This window comes from Callithrix jacchus, chromosome 11 (assembly GCF_049354715.1).
Source record: "Callithrix jacchus isolate 240 chromosome 11, calJac240_pri, whole genome shotgun sequence".
Classification (NCBI taxonomy): domain Eukaryota; kingdom Metazoa; phylum Chordata; class Mammalia; order Primates; family Cebidae; genus Callithrix; species Callithrix jacchus.
This window is the reverse complement of record NC_133512.1, coordinates 124940266-124961348: the sequence shown is the minus strand read 5'-3', so window position 1 is coordinate 124961348 and position 21083 is coordinate 124940266. Positions and strand designations below refer to the sequence as shown.

Genomic DNA, 21083 nt, shown 5'->3' with positions numbered 1-21083 from the left:
ACTCAGCAAGGCTACCACTTCTGCAGTAAGGGGTCTCCCTCAAAATAGTATTAGTAGCTATATGTATAGGCACATCAGCATTTCAACAGTAATAGCCAAAGTGACTTGACCAAGTAGACTTTGAAAGTCATTCACACTCTCTTCACATTATCTTGCAAAACTGAGACACACAAAAAGTAAGATGTCTCATTTTAACATATCAGCACACTTCTAGTCATTCTCTTTTCTCCCAAGGAATCCAACTCTTGAATATACTGCCAAAAAGTAATGGGCATATAAATTAATCCCTCTCAAGGGACCCAATTCTTGAATATACTCTCAAGAAATAACGAGAATATAAATCAGCATTGCTGCTTCTGGTGAACAGGGAAGGACCAATAAGACAATCTTTCCTCCCTAACTATAGGTTAAGATCTAGCTCACTCAGCCAACTAAGAACAAGAAAAACGTACCAGAAGGTGCTGGTAACAGAATTTATTTACTGTATTAAAATAAATAGAAAATTGTTTTCATGTATCTAAAGCATAATACATTCTAAAATAAATGGTAATTTGTAAAAGGTCAGTTCTCCAAAGAAATGAAACCTAGATTTCAATTACTTCATCCTAACTGAATTTAGATGAATTTCTCCTAACCTTTATCCTTGTCTATTCTCCTTCCCAAAACAAAGAATATATTATCTGGAGGAAAATTACATAACATCCTCTAATCATCTCTAAAATTTTGAATATGCAATGTCTAGTATTCAACCAAAAATAAATAAATATATTGAAAAATAAGAATTTACTGAAAACCATAAAAACCAAGGAAAACAACAGGGAACATAAATAGAACCAAGAAGTGCATTGGAATTCACAAAAATGAGTCTAAATTGTGATTAATATGTTTAAAAAATAAAAGGACAATATAGATTTTTTTTTAAATAGAAAACCTTTAAAATTAATAAATATAAATTTTTGATAAATGAAAAACATGTTTTAAGTCTCAGAAGAAATGAACATCCAGATACATAAAGCTCAACAATCTTCAAACAGAGTCAACCCAAAGAGGTCCCCTCTGAGGCACATTATAATCAGCTGTTGAAAATGAAAGACAAATGTATATTAAAAGCAGCAAGATAAAAATATCATGTTACATGTAAGGGGATCTCCATTAGACTATCAGCAGATTTCTCAGTAGAAATCCTGCAGACCAGGAGAGAATGGGATGATCTCTTCAAAGTGCTGATGCACAGAAAACTGTCAGCCAAAAATGTTATACACAGCAAAGCTCTCATTCAGAAGAAAAGAAAAAATAAAGTCTTTCCCAGAAAAGAAAAAGTTTAGGGAATTCCTCATTACTAGAGCTGCTCTATAAAAATGTTTAAGGAAGTTTTTCAAGTAGAAAAAAAGAACATTGCTAATATGAAAACATATAAAAGTACAAAATTAACTGGTAAAGGTAGATATATAATGAAATGCAGAATACTCCAATATTGCTATGGCACTCTGCAAATTATATGTATATATAACCCTAGGATGAAGGTTAAAATTCAAAACAGTCAAAAATAATGATTGCTACAATAAAGTATTAAGAAATAGGTAATCTAAAAAGATGTAAACTGTGACATTAAAAAATATAAACTTGTTGCACCCAATTCAGAAAGGTAAAAAAGAAATATATATATGTACATATGAATATAAATTTATATATATACTATATGCTTATATACACACATGCTGGCAGGAGGGTAGATGTCTAGAGTTTTTTATGCAACTGAATTTAAATTGTTATTGGTACAAAGTAGTCTATTATAACTATAAGATGTTTTATGCAAGCCTTGTGGTAATCACAAAGCAAAATACTAAAGCAGATTTATAATGATAAAGATAAAAGAACAAAAATTTAGCACTAAAGGAAATCACTAAATCACAATGATAAACAGGAGAGGAAAAAAAAAACAAGTAAGCTACAAAACAATCAGAAAACAATTAACAAAATGGCAGTAGTAAGTCCTTAACATATCAATAATTACTAAGGATCTAGAAATAGAAATTCCATTTGACCCAGCAATCCCATTACTGGGTATATACACAAAGAACTATAAATCATTCTACTATAGACACATGAGCACATATGTTCATTGCAGCCAAGTGTACAATAGCAAAGACTTGGAACCAACCCAAATGCCCATCAATGATAGACGGGACAAAGAAAATGTGGTACATGTACACCATGGAATACTATACAGTCATAAAAAACCATGAGCTCATGTCCTTTGTAGGGACTTGGATGAATCTGGAAACCATTATTCTCAGCAAACTGACACAAGAACAGAAAGCCAAACACCATATATTCTCACTCATAGGTGGGTGTTGAACAACAAGAACAAGTAGACTCAGGGAGAGGAACATCACACACTGGGGGCAGTTGGTGGGGGTAGGGGAGAGACAGCAGGTGATGGGGGAGGGAGGGGAAGGTGGAGAGGGATAACATGGGGAGAAATGCCAGATATAGTATGAACCTAAAGTAAAATAAATAAATTTTTTTAAAAAGATTAAATTGTCCAATTAAAACACAGAGTGACTGAATGGGTTAAAAAAACAAAGCTCTACTATTCACAATAGCAATAATATGGAACTAATCTAGATACCCACCAGAGGTAGATTGGATAAAGAAAATGTGGTGCATACATACCAGGGAATACTATGTAGCCATAATAAAGAATGAAATAGGCCAGGCACAGTGGCTCACAGTTGTAATTCCAGCAATTCGAGAGGCCAAGGTGGTCAGATCACCTGAAGTTAGGAGTTCAGGACCTGCCTGGCCAACGTGGTGAAACGTTGTCTATACTAAAAATATAAAAATTAGCCAGGCATGGTGGCAGGCACCTATAATCACACCTACTTGGGAAGCTGAGGCAAGAGAATTGCTTGAACCCAGGAGGCAGAGGTTTGTGAGCCGAGATGGTGCCACTACACTCCAGCCTAGGTGACAGAGCAAGACTCTGTCACAAAATAACAAAGCAAACAAACAAAGCAATGAAATCATGTCCTTTGCAGCAATGTGGATGCAGCTGAAGGTCATTATCCTAAGCAAATTAATTTAGAAACAGAAAACCAAATACCACATGTTCTCAATTATAAGTGGGAGCTAAACACTGAGTACACATGGACACAAAGAAGGGAACAATAGAAACCAGCATGTATGTGAGGGTGGAGGCTGGGAGGAGGGTGAGGATTGAAAAACTACCTATTGGGTAATATGCTCACTACTTGAGTGAGGAATTCATTTCTACTCCAAATCCCAGTGACATGCAATTTGCCCATGTAACAAAACTGCATATGTAGCCACTGAACCTAAAACAAAAGTTGCAAGGAGAAAAACAAATAAGCTCTAACTATGTGCTGCCCACAAGAGACACGCTTTTACCTTAAAGATGCATATAGGCTTTCATCCCTCAGAAGGGATGAACAAAGATATTTCATGCAAATCAAATATTAGCCAAGAGAGGCCAGGGGCAATATTTATTCCAGATAGAAAAGACTTAAACTCAAAAACTCTCACAAGAGACAAAGAAGTCATTATTAAAGAGCTCAAGACATTAAGAAGACAAAGCAACTGTAAATACATGTGCACCCAACATTTGAACACCTAAACATATAAAGCAAATATTGATCAATGTAAAGGTAAAACTAGCAAAACAATAATAGTAGGAGGTTTCAATACCCCCCTTTTTCAGAAATGGAAAGATAACCAGAAAGAAATTAATAAGAAAATACTGGAATTGGTCTGCACTTTAGACAAAATGGACCTAATAGATAAATACAGAACTTTTTATCCAGCAGCACCAGAATATGGATTCTTCCCTAATACATATAGCACATTCTCCAGAATAGACTGTATGGCAGGCCACAAAATAAGTCTTAACAAATTCAAAAGCATTGAAATCATATTCTATCACAATGGTATGAAACTAGAAATCAATAACAAGAGAAACTTTGGGAACTACAAACACATGCAAATTAAACAACATACTCCTGATCAGTCAATGAGTTAATAGAGAAATTAAAAGGGAAAATTAAAAATTTCTAAAGACAAATGAAAATGAAAACACAACATACCAAAACCTATGGGATGCAGCAAAAGCAGTACTCAAAGCAAGTTCATAGCAATGTTTAAATGCTTATCTCAAAAAAGAACAAAGATCTCAAATAACCTAATGCTGCACCTCAAGGAACAAGAAAAACAAGAACAAACTAAACCCAAAATTAGAAGACACAAAGAAATAATGATGATTAGAGAAGACATAATCAAAATAGAGACTTAAAAAATCCAAAAGATCAATGAAATGAAGAGTTTGTTTGAAAAGGTAAACAAAATCAACCCCAAGTCTACCTAAGGAGAAAAGAGAAAAGACTCAAATAAATAAAATTCCAGATGACGATTGTTGGGGTATTGGAATGCTAATAATTTTTGTATGTTGATTCTGTATCCTGAAACTTTGCTGAAATTATCAGCTTAAGGAGCTTTTGGGCTAAGACTATGAAGTTGTCCAGATATAGAATCATGTCATCTGCATAAAGGGATAATTTGACTTCCTGTCTTTCTATTTGAATGCTCTTTCTTTCTTTTGCTTGCCTGATTTCTCTGGCCAGAGCTTCCAAGACTATGTTGGGTACAAATGGTAAGAGAGGGCATCCTTTTGCCAGTTTTCAAGGGGAATCAATTTCATTAAAATGGCCATACTACCCAAAGCAATTTATAGATTCAGTGCTATTCTTATCAAATTACCCATTACATTCTTCATAGAACTAGAAAAAAAAAAAAATCTGTTGCAAAATTTATATGGAATAAAAAAAAAGGCTGAATAGCCAAGGCGATCCTAAGCATAAAGAACAAAGCTGGAGGTATGACGCCACCTGACTTCAAACTATACTACAGGGCTACAGTAACCAAAACAGTATGAGACTGGTACAAAACCAAACACAAAGACCAATAAAACAGAATAGAGAGCTCCAAAATAAGGCCACACATTTATAACCATCTTATCTTCAACAAAGATGACAAAAACAAGGAATGAGGAAAGGACTCCCTGTTTAATAAATGATGCTTAGATAATTGGCTAGCTATATACAGAAGATTAAAACTGGATCCCTTCCTTATACCATATAAAATGATGTAAATCAACTCGAAGTGGATCAAAGACTTAAATATAAAGCCAAAAATTATAAAAACCCTGGAAGACAATCTAGGACAAACCATTCTGAACATGGGAACTGACAAATATTTCATAACGAAGACACCAAAAGCATTTGCAGCAAATGGGATGTAATTAAACCAAAGAGCTTCAGCACAGCTAAAGAAACTATCAACAGAGTAAACAATCTACAGAATGGGAGAAAATATTTGCAAACTGTGCATCTGAAAAAAGTTTAAACCCAGCTTTCATAAAGAACTTAATAAATATAATTTATCACATTAACAGAATGAGGGACAAAAACCATGTCATTATTCCAACAGAAACAGAGAAAAGTATTTGACAAATTCAACATCCCTTCATGATAAAAACTTTCATCAAATTAGGCATAGATGGTACATAGCTCAACACAATAAAAGCCATATATGACAAAGCCACACCTAACTTCATATCGATCATGGAAAATTAAAAGCTTTTTCTCTAAGATATGGAACAAGAAAAGTATACTACTCCTTCTATTCAACATAGTACTGGATGTTCTAGTCAAAGTAGACAAAACAAAGAAAACAAAGGCATCCAAATTGGAAAACAGGAAGTCAAACTGTCCTTGTTTGCAGATGGCAAAATCTTATATGTAGAAAACACTAAAGACTTAATCAGGTGATTCAAGATGGCGCTGTAGGAGCAGCTCAGGATTGCAGCTACCAGTGAAAGTGTAGAGGGTGAGTGGACGACGCATTTCCAGATGGATCTTTATTGCCCACAGACCAGGAGATGCCCAGGTGGAGGAGCCCCACGGGTCACCAGCGCAGCTATTTTGGCCGGCGTGGCTGTTTTAGCTGGTGCGGCTGTTTCAGCCAGCCCCGAGTGCAGTGGCTCTCCGTATAAAATACACTGGTCTGGTTGCCCTGTTAAACTGGCAACTGGAGATCCAGGAAGGCAGATTAGCCCATTCATCTGATTAAACGAGACTGAAACATAAAGCCAGGCCAGGAGATTCCCGGGCAGCCATGTTGTTTCAGCCGGTGCAGTGGGTTGCCGCCCGGGAAATCTCATGGATCCTGGTGCTCTTTCAGCAGGTGACTGGAACACCTAGAAAAGAGTCAACCATTCAACTTAAAAAAAAAAAGCTCTGAGGCAGGGAGCCAGGTGATCAGGCTCAGCAGGTCCCACGCCCACAGAAACAAACAAACAAAAAAACAGCAACTGGAAACCCTCTGGGTTGAGAGTTTCATGGCAAGCACAGCTAAAACTGGGACAGGCCAGCTCTGTGGGGAGGGGCGTCTGCCATTTCCCAGGCACTCGACCTGTACGGAGGTAGTCTGCCATTGCTGAGGCAGCCTGCCGTTGCCAAGGCAACCCAACATAACAGAGAGAGTCCGCATTACAGAGGCGGGCCAACATTGCCGAGGCAGTTCTAACCACACCCATATAAACAGGACTGCAGGGAAATACACATGGCAGCAGGGTGGAGCCAGCAGCAGGGCGGAACCCACAGCAGCTCAGCAAAGCCTCTGCAGGCAGTGACTAGGCTGCCCCCTTGCTGGGCAGGACAGCCCTGGAAAAAAAAAAAAAGGCAGCAATGCAACGAATACTAATAAATAAAGCCCTAACTCCCCAGGACACAGCACGTGGGGAAAAAAAGGGGGTTTATGAGATCTGCTGCAGCAGACTTAAACGTACCTGCCCAGCAGCTCTGAATGAACAATGAAGCACACAGCTCAGCACTTGAGCTCCTATAAAGAACAGACTGTCTCCTCAAGCAGCTCCTTGACCCCTGTACATCCAAAGAGTCACCTTACAAAAGACTGATCAGACTGACATTTGGCAGGCATCATTAGGGGACAAAGATAGCAGAAGAAGAATCTGGTAGCAACCCTTACTGTTCTGCAGCTGCTGCAGGTGACCCCCAGGCAAGCAGGGCCTGGAGTGGACCTCAGCAGTCCTAAAGCAGAGAGGCCAGATGGTTAGAAGGAAAACAAAGAAATAGAAACAACTTCATCATCAACAATCTGGACGTCCACTCAGAGACCCAATCTGAAAATCAGCAACTACACAGACAACAGGTGGATAAATTCACAAAGATGGGAAGAAACCAGCACAAAAAGGAGGAAAACACCCAAAACCAGAACAGCTCGCCTGCTACAAAAGATCACAACTCCTCACCAGCAAGGGAACAAAGCAGGGTGGAGAATGGGTGTGATGAAATGACGGAATCAGACTTTAGAAGGTGGGTAATGAGAAACTTCTGTGAGCTAAAAGAATATGTTCTAATTCAATGCAAAGAAACTACAAACCTTGAAAAAAGATTTGAGGAAATGATAACAAGAATGGACAACTTAGAGAGGAATATGAGTGAATTGATGGAGCTGAAAAACACAACATGAGAACTTCATGAACCATGCACAAATTTCAACAGCTGAACTGACCAAGCAGAAGAAAGGATATCAGAGGTCGAAGATCAACTCAATGAAATAAAACGAGAAGGCAAGATTAGAGAAAAAAGAACAAAAAGGAATGAAAAAAGTCTCCAAGAAATGTGGGACTATGTGAAAGACCTAATCTACATTTGATAGGTGTACCTGAATGTGACGAAGAGAATGAATCCAAGCTGGAAAATACTCTTCAGGATATTATCCAGGAAAATTTCCCCAACCTAGCAAGGCAGGCCAATATTCAAGTCCAGGAAATACAGAGAACACCACAAAGATATTCCACAATCAGAGCAACCCCAAGGCACATAATCATCAGATTCACCAGGTTAAAAATGAAGGAGAAAATGCTAAGGGCAGCCAGAGAGAAAGGTCAGGTTACCCACAAAGGGAAGCCCATCAGACTCACAGCAGATCTCTCGGCAGAAACCCTACAAGACAGAAGAGAGTGGGGGCCAATTCTTAAAGAAAAGAACTTTCAACCCAGAATTTCATATCCAGCCAAACTGAGCTTCATAAGTGAAATAAAAATAAAATCCTTCACGAACAAGTAAGTACTCAGAGATTTTGTCACCACCAGGCCTGCTTTACAAGAGCTCCTGAAAGAGGTACTACACATAGAATGGAACAAACGGGGCCGGGCGCGGTGGCTCAAACCTGTAATCCCAGCACTTTGGGAGGCCGAGGAGGGTGGATAACGAGGTCAAGAGATCGAGACCATCCTGGTCAACATGGTAAAACCCTGTCTCTACTAAAAATCCAAAAAATTAGCTGGGCATGGTGGTGCGTGCCTGTAATGCCAGCTACTCAGGAGGCTGAGGCAGGAGAATTGCCTGAAACCAGGAGGCAGAGGTTGCAGTGAGCTGAGATTGCGCCATTGCACTCCAGCCTGGGTAACAAGAGCAAAACTCTGTCTCAAAAAAAAAAAAAAAAGAAAGGAACAAACAGTACCAGCCACTCCAAAAACATACCAAATTCTAAAGAGCATCAACAAAATGAAGAATCTACAACAACTAACGGGCAAAACACCCAGCTAGCATCAAAATGGCAGTATCAAATTTACATATAAAAATATTAACCCTAAATGTAAATGGGCTAAATACACCAATCAAAAGACACAGACTGGCAAACTGGATAATAGGCCAAAACCCATCGGTGTGCTGTATCCAGGAAACCCATCTCACATGCAAGAAGAATACACAAAAGCTCAAAATAAAGGGACAGAGGAAGATTTACCAAGCAAATGGACAGCAAAAAAAAAAAAAAAAAAAGCAGGAGTTGTAATTCTCATCTCTGATAAAACAGACTTTAAAGCAACAAAGATCAAAAGAGACAAAGAAGGAAATTACATAATGGTAAAAGGATTGATACAACAAGAAGAGCTAACGATCCTAAATATATATGGACACAATACAGGAGCACCCAGATTTATAAGGCAAGTTCTTAATGACTTACAAAGAGACTTAGACTCCCACACAATAATAGTGGGAGACTTTAACACTCCACTGTCAATATTAGACAGATCAACCAGACAGAAAATTAACAAGGATATCCAGGACTTGAACTCAGACCTGGAACAAGAAAAGCTGATAGACATTTACAGAACTCTCCACCCCAAATCCACAGAATATACATTCTTCTCAGCACCACATCACACCTACTCTAAAATTGACCACATAATTGAAAGTAAAGCACTCCTCAGCAAATGCAAAAGAATAGAAATCATAACAAACCATCTCTCAGACCACAGTGCAATCAAGTTAGAACTCAGAATTCAGAAACTAACTCAGAACTGCACAGCTTCATGGAAACTGAACAACTGACTCTTGAAAGTTGACTCGATACACAATGAAATGAAGGCAGAAATAAAGAAGTTCTTCGAAACCAACGAGAACAAAGACACAACATACCAGAATCTCTGGGACACATTCAAAGCAGTCTCTAGAGAAAAATATATAGCAAAAAGTGCCCACATGAGAAGAGTGGAAAGATCCAAAATTGACACCCTATTGTCAAAATTGAAAAAGCTAGAGGAGCAAGATCAAAAAAACTCAAAACCTAGCAGAAGACAAGAAATAACTAAGATCAGAGCAGAACTGAAGGAGATAAGAGACACGAAAATCCCTTCAAAAAATCATAAATCCAAGAGCTGGTTTTTTGAAAAAATCAACAGAATAGACAGACCACTAGCCAGACTGATAAAAAAGAAAAGAGAATAACCAAATAGATGCAATAAAAAACGATGAAGGGGAAATCACTACAGATTCCACAGAAATTCAAACCATCATCAGAGAATATTACAAACACATAACTATCTATGCACATAAACTAGTAAACCTGGAAAAAATGGATAAATTCCTGGACAGTTGTGTCCTCCCAAGCCTAACCCAGGAAGAAATAGAAATGATGAATAGACAAATAACAAGATCTGAAGTGGAGGCAGCAATTAAGAGCCTACCACACAAAAAAAGCCCAGGTCCAGATGGGTTAACAGCCAAATTCTCCCAGACACACAAAGAGGAACTGTTTCCATTCCTTCTGAAACAATTCCAAATAATCCAAAAAGAGGGAACCCTTCCCAAATCATTTTATGAAACCAACATCATCCTGATACCAAAACCCGGCAGAGACTCAACAAGAAAAGAACACTTCAGGCCAATATCCATGATGAACATAGATGCCAAAATCTCCAATAAAATACTGGCACACTGATTGCAACAGCACATCAAAAAGCTTATCCACCATGATCAAGTAGGATTCATCCCAGGGATGCAAGACTATAAACATAATTCACCACATAAACAGAACCAAAAACAAAAACCACATGATTATCTCAATTGACGCAGATAAGGCCTTTGACAAAATTCAACAGCCCTTTATGCTAAAAACCCTCAATAAACTCGGTATAGATAGAACATATCTGAAAATAATAAAAGCTATTTATGACAAACCAACAGCCAATATCATACTGAATGGGCAAAAACTGGAAACATTCCCTTTGAAATCCGGCACTAGACAAGGATGCCCTCTCTCACCACTCCTATTCAATATAGATCTGGAAGTTCCAGCCAGAGCAATCAGGCAAGAAAAAGAAATAAAGGGTATTCAAATAGGAAAGGAGGAAGCCAAATTGTCTCTACTTGCAGACGACATGATAGTATATCTAGAAGATCCCATCCTCTCAGCCCAAAAACTCCTGAAACTGATAAGCAACTTCAGCAAAGTCTCAGAATACAAAATCAATGTGCAAAAAATCACAAGCATTCTTATACACCAATAACAGACTTAAAGAAAGCCAAATCAAGAACGAACTGCCATTCACAATTGCTACAAAAAGAATAAAATACCTAGAAATACAACTAACAAGAAATGTAAAGAACCTCTTCAAGGAGAACTACAAACCACTGCTCAATGGAATAAGGGAGGACACAAATAGATGGAGAAACATTCCATGTTCACGGTTAGGAAGAATCAATATCATGAAAATGGCCATACTGCCCAAAGTAATTTACAGACTCAATGCTATCCCAATCAAGCTACTAATGACCTTCTTCACAGAACTGGAAAAAACCACCTTAAACTTGAAATGGAACCAAGAGAGAGCCCCCATAGCCAAGTCAATTCTAAGCAAAAAGAACACAGCAGGAGGCATCACACTACCAGACTTCAAACTATACTACAAGGCTACAGTAATCAAAAGAGCATGGTACTGGTACCAAAACAGAGATAAGACCAAGGGAACAGAACAGAGGCATCGGAGGCAACACAACATATCTACAATTATACAATCTTGGATAAACCTGACAAAAACAAGCAATGGGGAAAGGAATCCCTGTTTAATAAATGGTGTTGGGAAATCTGGCTAGCCATGTGCAGAAAGCAGAAACTGGACCCCTTCCTATAGCCATGTGCAGAAAGCAGAAACTGGACCCCTTCCTGACACCTTACACTAAAATTAACTCCAGATGGATTAAAGACTTAAACATAAGACCTAACACCACAAAAACCCTAGAAGAAAATCTAGGCAAAACCATTCAGGACATAGGAGTAGGCAAGGACTTCATGATCAAAACACCAAAAGCATTGGCAACAAAAGCCAAAATAGACAAATGGGACCTAATGAAACTCCACAGCTTCTGCACAGCAAAAGAAACAGTCACTAGAGTGAATCGGCAACCAACAGAATGGGAAAAAATTTTTGCAGTTTACCCATCTGACAAAGGGCTGATATCCAGAATTTACAAAGAACTCAAACAGATTTATAAGAAAAAAACAAATAAGCCCATTCAGAAAAGGGCAAAGGATATGAACAGACACTTTACAAAAGAAGACATATATGAGGCCAACACACATATGAAAAAATGCTCATCATCACTGATCATTAGAGAGATGCAAATCAAAACCACATTGAGATACCATCTCACGCCAATTAGAATGGTGATCATTAAAAAGTCTGGAGACAGCAGATGCTGGAGAGGATGTGGAGAAATAGGAAGACTTTTACATTGCTGTTAGGAGTGTAAATTAGTTCAACCATTGTGGAATACAGTGTGGTGATTCCTCATGGACCTAGAAATAGAAATTCCATTTGACCCAGCAATACCATTACTGGGTATGAATCCAAAGGACTATAAATCATTCTACTATAAGGACACGTGCACACGAATGCTCATTGCAGCACTGTTTACAATAGCAAAGACGTGGAACCAACCCAAATGCCCATTGATGATAGACTGGACTGGGGAAATGTTGCACATATACATCATGGAATATTATGCAGCAATCAAAAATGATGAGTTCGTGTCCTCTGTAGGGACATGGATGAGTCTGGAGAACATCATTCTCAGCAAACTGACACAAGCACAGAAAATGAAATACCGTATGTTCTCACTCATAGGCGGGTGATGAACAATGAGAACACATGGACACAGGGAAGGAACACTACACACTGGGGTCTATTGGGGGAATAGGGGAGGGACAGTGGGGTGGGAGGAGTTGGGGAGGGATAGCATGGGGAGAAATGCCAGATGTGTGTGAAGCGGAGGAAGGCAGCAAATCACACTGCCACGTGTGTACCTATGCAACTATCTTGCATGTTCTGCACATATACCCCAAAACTTAAAATGCAATAAAAAAAAAAGGTTAGGAATCCCCCAAAAAAGACTTAATTAAAACACTGCTAGAACTGATAAATTTAGTAAAGTTGCAGAATACAAAATCAATATACAAAAATTAGTACATTTCTATATACCAACAGTTAACAAATCTGAAAGAAAAATTCCATTTCCAATAGTCACAACAAAAATAAGATGCCTAAGAATAAATTTAACCAAGAAAATGAAAGGTCTCTATATTAAAAACTATAACACATTGATGAAAGACATTGAAGAAAACAAAAACAAATGTAAATATTCCCATGTTCATGAATTGGAAGAATTTATATTGTTAAAATGCCCATACCACTCAAAGCAATTTATAAATTAAGCAATCCTTATCAAAAAACCAATGACAGTCTTCACAGAAATAGAAAAGACAATTCTAAAACTAGTATGAAACCACAAAAGTCCCCACATTGTCACATAATCTTTAGCAAAAAGGACAAAGCTAGAGGCATCACACTACCTGACTTCAAAATATATTACAAAACTAAAGTAACCAAAACAGCATGGTACTGGCATAACAGCAGACACATAAACCAATGGAGCAGAAAAGCAAGCCCAGAAAGAGATACATACATCTATATCCAACCAGTTTTGGAGAAAAGTGTTGAGAACAAACACTAAGGGAAGAAGAGTCTCTTTAATAAATGGAGCTAGGAAAATTGGATATCTACATTTAGAAGAATAAAACTAGACCCCCTATGTCTCACCATATAAAAACATCAACTCAAAATGGATTAAACACTTAAATGGGAGACCTAAAACTATGAAACTACTAGAAGAAAGCATAGGGGAAATACTTCATGACATTGACCTGGTTTAGAATTTTTTTGGATAAGACCACAAAAGCACAAGCACAATACCCAAAAATAGATAAATGGAATTCCACCAAACTAAAAAGCTTCTGCACAGAAAAAAAAAAAAATCCATTAAGTGAAGAAACAACAGAATGGGAGAAAGTATTTGCAAACTATACATCTCACAAGGAAGTAATACCCAGAATATACAAGAAAGTCAAAGAATTCAAAAACAAAACAACAAGTAATATAATCAAAAATGGGCTGTACTCAGAGTAAAGCTTATAGCTTTAAAATGCACATATTGCTAAAGAGAAACATAGGAAAATAGTTACCTAAGCACACATTGCAAGATGTTATGAAAAGAAAGTTTAACAAAGCTCCCAATAAAGTAAAATAAAGAATATAGTAAAGGTAACATCAGAAATCAAGAAAATAGAAAATGTTATAAAATAGAGATGATCACCAAAGTTGAACTGATTTTTTGAAATGACTAATAAAATTGATCAATTCCAAGTAAAGCAGATTAAGATAAAACAGAAGGCATACCCAACTAACAACAGTTTTGGAAAAAGAGAAATCACTACAGAATCTATAAAAGAGATAATAAGGTTATTACTAAAAAATATTGTGATAATAAAGTTTACAACTTAGATGAAATGGATATAAATTCCTAGAAAATAAGCATACCAAACTGACAGAAGAAAAATGAAAATCTGAACGTCCTTAAGTTTTTAAATAAATTGTAATATATAATTTTTAAACTTACCCTTAAACTCAAACAAAAGAGAAACAAACCAAAATGCTCCCAACCCAATTCGTTTTGCCAATAAACTGTATCAAAAAGAAATAACACTAATCTCATGTAAAATGTTCCTAAGACCAAAAATAAGGAAATACTCTCTAACTTGTTTTAAGGCCAACATAACCTTAATATCCAAACGTGACAAAGACCTTATAATAAAATAAAGTTAAAGATTCAGCTTTCTAATGAACATAGACTTTGGTAATCATAAATAAGATAACTATAAGAATGAACTCAACAAAATAATGTAGAGATATATATGCATATATACACACCAAAAGACATGTCAAAAAATCTTTATAGTCAAATTATTAGTAAAATCCCCCAAAAGAAAACAATCCCAAATGTCTACCAATGGTAAGATCGATTAATATATTTTGGTATATTACTTAGCAAGCTGAACTTAGTCATGAATAAAAGATTAACATACAACCAAGTGTGATTTATCTTAAGAATGTAAAATTAGTTTGATATTTGAAAACCTACACAATTCACATATTAACAAAGCAAAGGAAAAAATAATCTTCTCAGTGAATACAGAAAATGCATTTGATAAATGTACATAATATCCACATCATCCAGGCCACAATCCAGAATTATTACATTTATGAAAACCAGAAGACTATGACCCAGTCTCAAGGGAAAAGAAAATCAATAAAGTTCAACCCCAAGTTGACCCAGAAAGTTGGAAATATAAGATAAAGAATGTAAAATGGTTTTTATGACTATGTTTCATGTAATAAAAAAACCACATTCATAACTAATTAAAAGATAGAAACTCTCTGCAGAGAAAGAGAAAATACCGAAACAATTTTTTTAAAAGAACCCAGTGGAAATTCTAGAACTGAAAATAGAGCATCAGAAATAAAAAATGCACAGAAAAGTCTGATTAGTGGAATAGAGAATATGAAGCCATTTTCAGATACAGGACAACTAAGAAAATCTGTCACTAGCAAACCTGTATTATAAGCAGTGATAAATTATGTTATTCAGTCTGCAGGGAAATGATGCCAATGGGAAATGAATGAAGAGTATCAAAAATAGCAAACATCTTGGTAAATATACTACCACATTTTTTATACACATACAGTTTGGCCACTTAAACATTTACTATTATAGAATTTTAGAACTGGAGAAACTGTTAAGATTATATATTCATTACAAGCACCTCATGTTACAGATAAAATATCTGAGAGTCAGAAAGGAAGTGAGTGTCCTGCTCGAGGCCATAAAACAAGTTGATGTCTCCAGAAAAGTCCAGCATTGGCACTCTCCTTCCCCTGCTTCTCTAATCCCTCAGCACCAGCTCCAGACACAAAGCAGATCCAGCACTGACTGCATAAGCAACACTTCTCATCCTTAACTTCTCTGTATTTGTTTTATAATATGTAAAATGGGTTTAATGATGGTACTTACCTAATATGGTTCTCATGAGTACTTAAAATTAAAATATATTTAGTACTTTGAATGCTTCCTGTACATAGTAGGTATAATATCATGTCTAACTGTGACAGTGCCTGCTACCTGCATCTTCTCAAGCCTGCTACACCTCCTTGTTGATATATTCCAATAGGAAAAAGAAAGGTCCAAATGGAATACTATTTGAAAGAAAATAAGATCACAGACTGAAAATTCATTTATTCTTGCCCCACTAACTACTGTTCTATTAATAGTGTGAGACCTTATGAATGAAGATATAGATGAAAAGAACAAGAGCCATTCTTTATATTAGAATCATTGGCAGAGGCAGACAGTCTGGAATAAAAATAAGGCAGGATGGCTAGGAATGCTTAGAATAAAAACTGAAATAAAAGATAATTTTCTTGGATAAAGAAAATGAAATATAGATAACATGGTATTTCATTAGCTAATCACTGATCACAGAAAACTACATGACCTCAACATAAGCTGTCACTTAACTCACCATTAGTGACCAGAACTTAATAAAACGTTCTATGTTTCTAATTTTCCAGATCTGGTTATTATGACACAGTAAGAGTCTCCTGACATGAACTGACCTACACAGCAAATAATTAAAAATAAAGCATGTTTTATCTCATGAATATTCTTAATAAAATACCTATAATGGGAGAGAGATGTAATTATAATGAAGCACGAAGACAGTGATATCATCATATCCCCCAAGAGCTAAGTAAGCGGAATATGTCAAATAAAATAGTATCAGTAAGTATTTCAGGGAAGGGCTGGCATTTCATTTTACAACAGATATCTTAGAAGACCAGAACATTCACAGAATCACTCCATTATTCTATTTAAAGCCACAGAGTTGTTACTGATATTACCAGTCTGCTTACCATTTCTTCAACATAAGGGTAAAGCATGTCTCCAAAGCACTCTGTAGCTTCAATTGGGAGCTGTGCTGGCAAATTGTCAATAGAACACATCAGGATCCCAGAGCCTTCAACGCTAAGAAAAGCAATATGGTTTATTCAGAAACACAAAACATTACTTGTAAGTTCTGACTTTTCTCGATGCCTACTCCACTATATTTGCTCATTGTCATTTGTAATTTTGTATAAAAGTATATGAGAAAATAACCAAAATGTTTCAAACAAAACATTTTCCTTCTTCAGTAACCCATCTCCCATTTAAATACAGTATATATGTACTGTATATACACACATACTGTTTATATATACAGTATATACACATATACGATATATACACATATTCACACTATATGTATATATGTATACATACATATATATACTATATGTATATATGTATACACACATATACACCATGTGTATATATATACTATATATATATTTAAGTGTTTAAATTTGCAATTTTTTACCAAATTTTCCTATGTTTGAGTATTTCTCTCCAAATTTTCATAGCTTCATGAAGATGTAAAATACTGAGCATTTTAGAGTAGTATATCAATGTAACTAAGTGATGAATACCATATGACAACTTTAGCAAACTCACCTGTCATGAATAATATGCTGGTCTGCATCATACATGCAAAAAGGACGCTCTATTGTTGTACACTCAGTCATAAACTCTATAGACCCTCCTGTGTCAGCTGAAATGTCACATATTGCCACAAGTCTGCAAATAACATCAATACTAAGATGAGAGGATGGAATTCTGAAGTCTACAACAAGACTAAAAATGAGAGGAGTTTTGAACGATTTTCAATGTGGATGCCGAATATTTTCCAGGCTCTTGGGCATTTTTTCTGTATCTCATTCTTTTGTACTGTTCCGTGATACAGAAACTCTTCCCAATGTGAGTTTTAATCTCCACAAGAAAAAAAGAAAGAAAAGAGAAAAACAAAAGCAGAAAATCACTTCCCTAGAGAACTCCTTAATAGACTAAAGTTAATATAGTTAGCTGTCTCTAAATAACTCAGAAAGGTTCGATTATGCTACCTCCGCCCTGTTTAGTATTGCATAGTTTTACATGTGATTGCCCAGAAACTTTCAGAATTATGAACAACAGTCTCAGTCCAGCATTGAAAAGGGCTGACTACAATTTTTCTGTACAATCTCCAATTACCACTTGTATACATGAACCTATGTAGAGCTAGACTGTCACATTTAACTTTCTATATATGCTTTGTTGTCTCCATAGTTATTAAGCACCAATCCTTTCACTTGGAATTCTTGTTCTCCTCACTTTTCCCTTTAAGGTTTGCTGAGCCCAGCTTCTGCTTTCTTCTAAACCCCGGTGATGTTATTGCTCCTAGCATTCCCTTGGCATTTACCGGATGCCAGTTACATGCCTAGAAAAGCAAACATATCTTTTACTCCTCCACAAATATTTGTTGATTAATTAATTCATTCAATATTTAACAATTATTTGAATGCCCATTATATATCAGGCAATGTACTAGGTGCTTGTGGCCAAGATAAACAAACCCCCTATCCTTAAGGAGATTAAGTTCTAGGAAGAGGGAGAAAAATCATAAACATGAGAAAATAAATGAGAAACTTCAAAACAAAAAACAAGAGTAACAAACTAGAGATAGAGATGGGAATGGAGAAGCAAGAGAAAAGATTTCTCTGAGGAGAGGGTTTCAGAGCTGCATGCAGCATCACAGAAATCAAAAGAAGAGTGTTTCAAGAAGTGGGGCTGGGCTGGGCATGTTGACTCGTGCCTGTAATCCTAGCACCTTGGGAGGCCAAAACATGAGATCTGCTTAGGGCCTAGAGATTTACACCAGCCTGAGAAACAAAACATGACCCCATCTCTAAAAATAAATATGTAAAACTTAAAATAAAGAAGGAAGGATGGTTAACAATGTAGAGTACTGGCAAGAGGTCAAGAAAGATAAGGCAGGATGTAGTCATTAGAAATCAAGTCCTGTGATATGAGGGGACATCACATTCTTTGATCCTCTAATAATGGAAGCAGCTGGTAAAAACCGCCATCGTTGCTGAAGTAGAGTGCTTACTTATGCGGTAGTGCGGGGCAGCCTTCCACACCAGCAGCTGAGAACTTGCCTGGAACCAGGAGACTCTGAGCATCTTGGCGAGTTAGGAGGCGAGGAGTGTTTTGTTCCCAGTAGATTCCATTAATTAAGCAAGTTGTATAGGGTGCGATCTGTAATGCAATTCCAGATTCAAGAAAATAGAAAATAACCCATTTTAATACAGTATGCTGAAAGAGAGCTATCAGTAAAGTCTATGAGAAATAATTAAATATCACTTCTAATTGATTTTCGTATTGTCCAGGTCAGTGTCCATCTTTTGAGGTAAAGATAATAATTCTACACCCAGATTTCAGTGTAGAATTACCCCATGACAGGGAAATATGTGACCATAAATACATTAATATGTTCATTCTATAAAGTACTGCACGCCAAAGAAAAAGGACAAAAAACATACCAACACACAGAACAGTGGACCTAAAAGCCTATCTCCAGCTCTCCTACCTGTCAGGTATGACCTAAATCATGCTCCCTCAACTTCTCTGGGCTCCATTCTCTTACCTGCCAGATGGGGATAATTCATACCCCATTCCTTCAGATAACATCTGTAAACTCCATTGAGAAATGTGCTACACACATGCATACATGGTAACTAGCTCATTCTCAGTTTTAGGATGCATCCAATCACCAATACTTCCGTGATTGGAGAAATGGGAAGGAACAAAGATTTCCCAGATTCAAAATTTTTCAGTTTGAAACTACGTTCATAATTTTTCTTCTTCAAACATCTCAAACTGAAGAAAAGTTCTTCTCTCTAACATGCTCTTCATAATATAAGGGTTAAACGTCATACTAAAATATAAAAATGCTACATTGGTCAAACATATTTAAAATTATTTAAAGCATTCCTTTTCACAATAAATGCATGCATTTTTTAAAATTTATTTCTTGATTGGTTAGTTTATCTGGGGGAAGATTGTTGCATGGCCAACGAGTATAGAACACACGAATATTATTTTATTTCTTTTAAGATAAGGCCGGTGTGTCCCATCAAAGGATTTAATTTGTAAGTATAATAGCTTTTCCATACAGTGGGGATGGTCTGCACTTATACAGGCACACTATGTCACGCTCACCCCCTGAATCAATGGCATGCATTTCAAGATTGCTGGCTGAGATTACGGTTGTAATTTGTGGCCATGTTGAGACCTGAGACCAAACCTCATATGCACTGTGCTCTGCCCACAGGGCTAACTAGTCTGGGATAAATACCGAAAACAGTAACCCACAGGAAATGGCTTAGAGCTATTGGACACGTATAGACCTGAGGCAGAAATGGAGACAGTGAAACAAAGAGTATGTCCACAGAAACCACCAAAAGCACTAAAATGCCCCTAAAAGACAACAGCTCCAAAGGCCAACTCGTGATACCCAAAGGTCTTACAACAGGAAAACTGAAAGCCATGTACAATTTGTAATTTCTCTTTTTGAAAACAGCCTCCCTACACTGTGTCATAAGCAACCAACTTAAAAGCTGACCACCATACTCACATCAGTATTAAAACGACTTAAGTAGCGCTCAGGATGCTTGTCATACTCTGCAGGATCATACACACCATCTGTTTTCCTGACAAGATGATGATGGCGACTTAACACAGTCCCATACACTTTTCTGAGGTCTTGCAAAGGAGAAAGAAATTAGTAAAGTGGATGACAATAAAAACGTATGGTGATAAAATATTATAACACAGAGACTGTTAAAAACATGAAAAGTTAGTCATCCCCTGTCCTTTACCTCCAGTTTGGGAAACTTCTTTTAATTCATGGGGTTCCACATATTCGCAAGGTAGCTCATTAAAGATTGCCTGGGCTCCCTACAAATAACACATGAATAAAAATTTAAAAAATCAATAGAAAAATAACCAATATGGTTTTCTGCAAAGATTCTGATCATTTTCCCAATAATCATATAGCTCCACTTGCCTTCCCTACAAGCAGAATTGCAACATAGAAATAGAGATGAGCTGCTTGCAAGCAGTCTGCTAGCTAGCTTTTATTTCTCTTTGAACAACACACATTAGAAGGGGCTTTAATGTTTTTTATTTTTTAATTAAGTCACTCAGAGAATTGATCAGAGTATTTAGAAATGAGGGCACAATAAAATATTTCCATTTATTTTAAATCCACTGTAGAAATTATTTCAAATGGGAAAACTATATTTCCTACAAAGGAAATAATCGGATGCTTACCTCACAATATAATATGAATAATGATATTCTATTTGTAAAATATTTTCTTTGAAGAAGGAATTG

The 21083-nt window shown here is 36.6% G+C and overlaps 1 protein-coding gene across 1 annotated transcript in view; it reads right to left on the bottom strand.

Moving 5' to 3' along the window:
- The window catches only part of AASS (aminoadipate-semialdehyde synthase), a 76056-nt gene that overhangs the window by 29290 nt on the left and 25683 nt on the right, over positions 1-21083 (bottom strand). Inside the window, exons 7-11 of the mRNA XM_002752070.7 lie at positions 20567-20645; positions 20323-20450; positions 18796-18944; positions 17325-17447; positions 16688-16799 (exon numbers count right to left, since the gene is read on the bottom strand). Of these exons, the coding sequence (XP_002752116.3) occupies positions 16688-16799; positions 17325-17447; positions 18796-18944; positions 20323-20450; positions 20567-20645 (591 nt within the window). The remainder of the gene's footprint in view (positions 1-16687; positions 16800-17324; positions 17448-18795; positions 18945-20322; positions 20451-20566; positions 20646-21083) is intronic.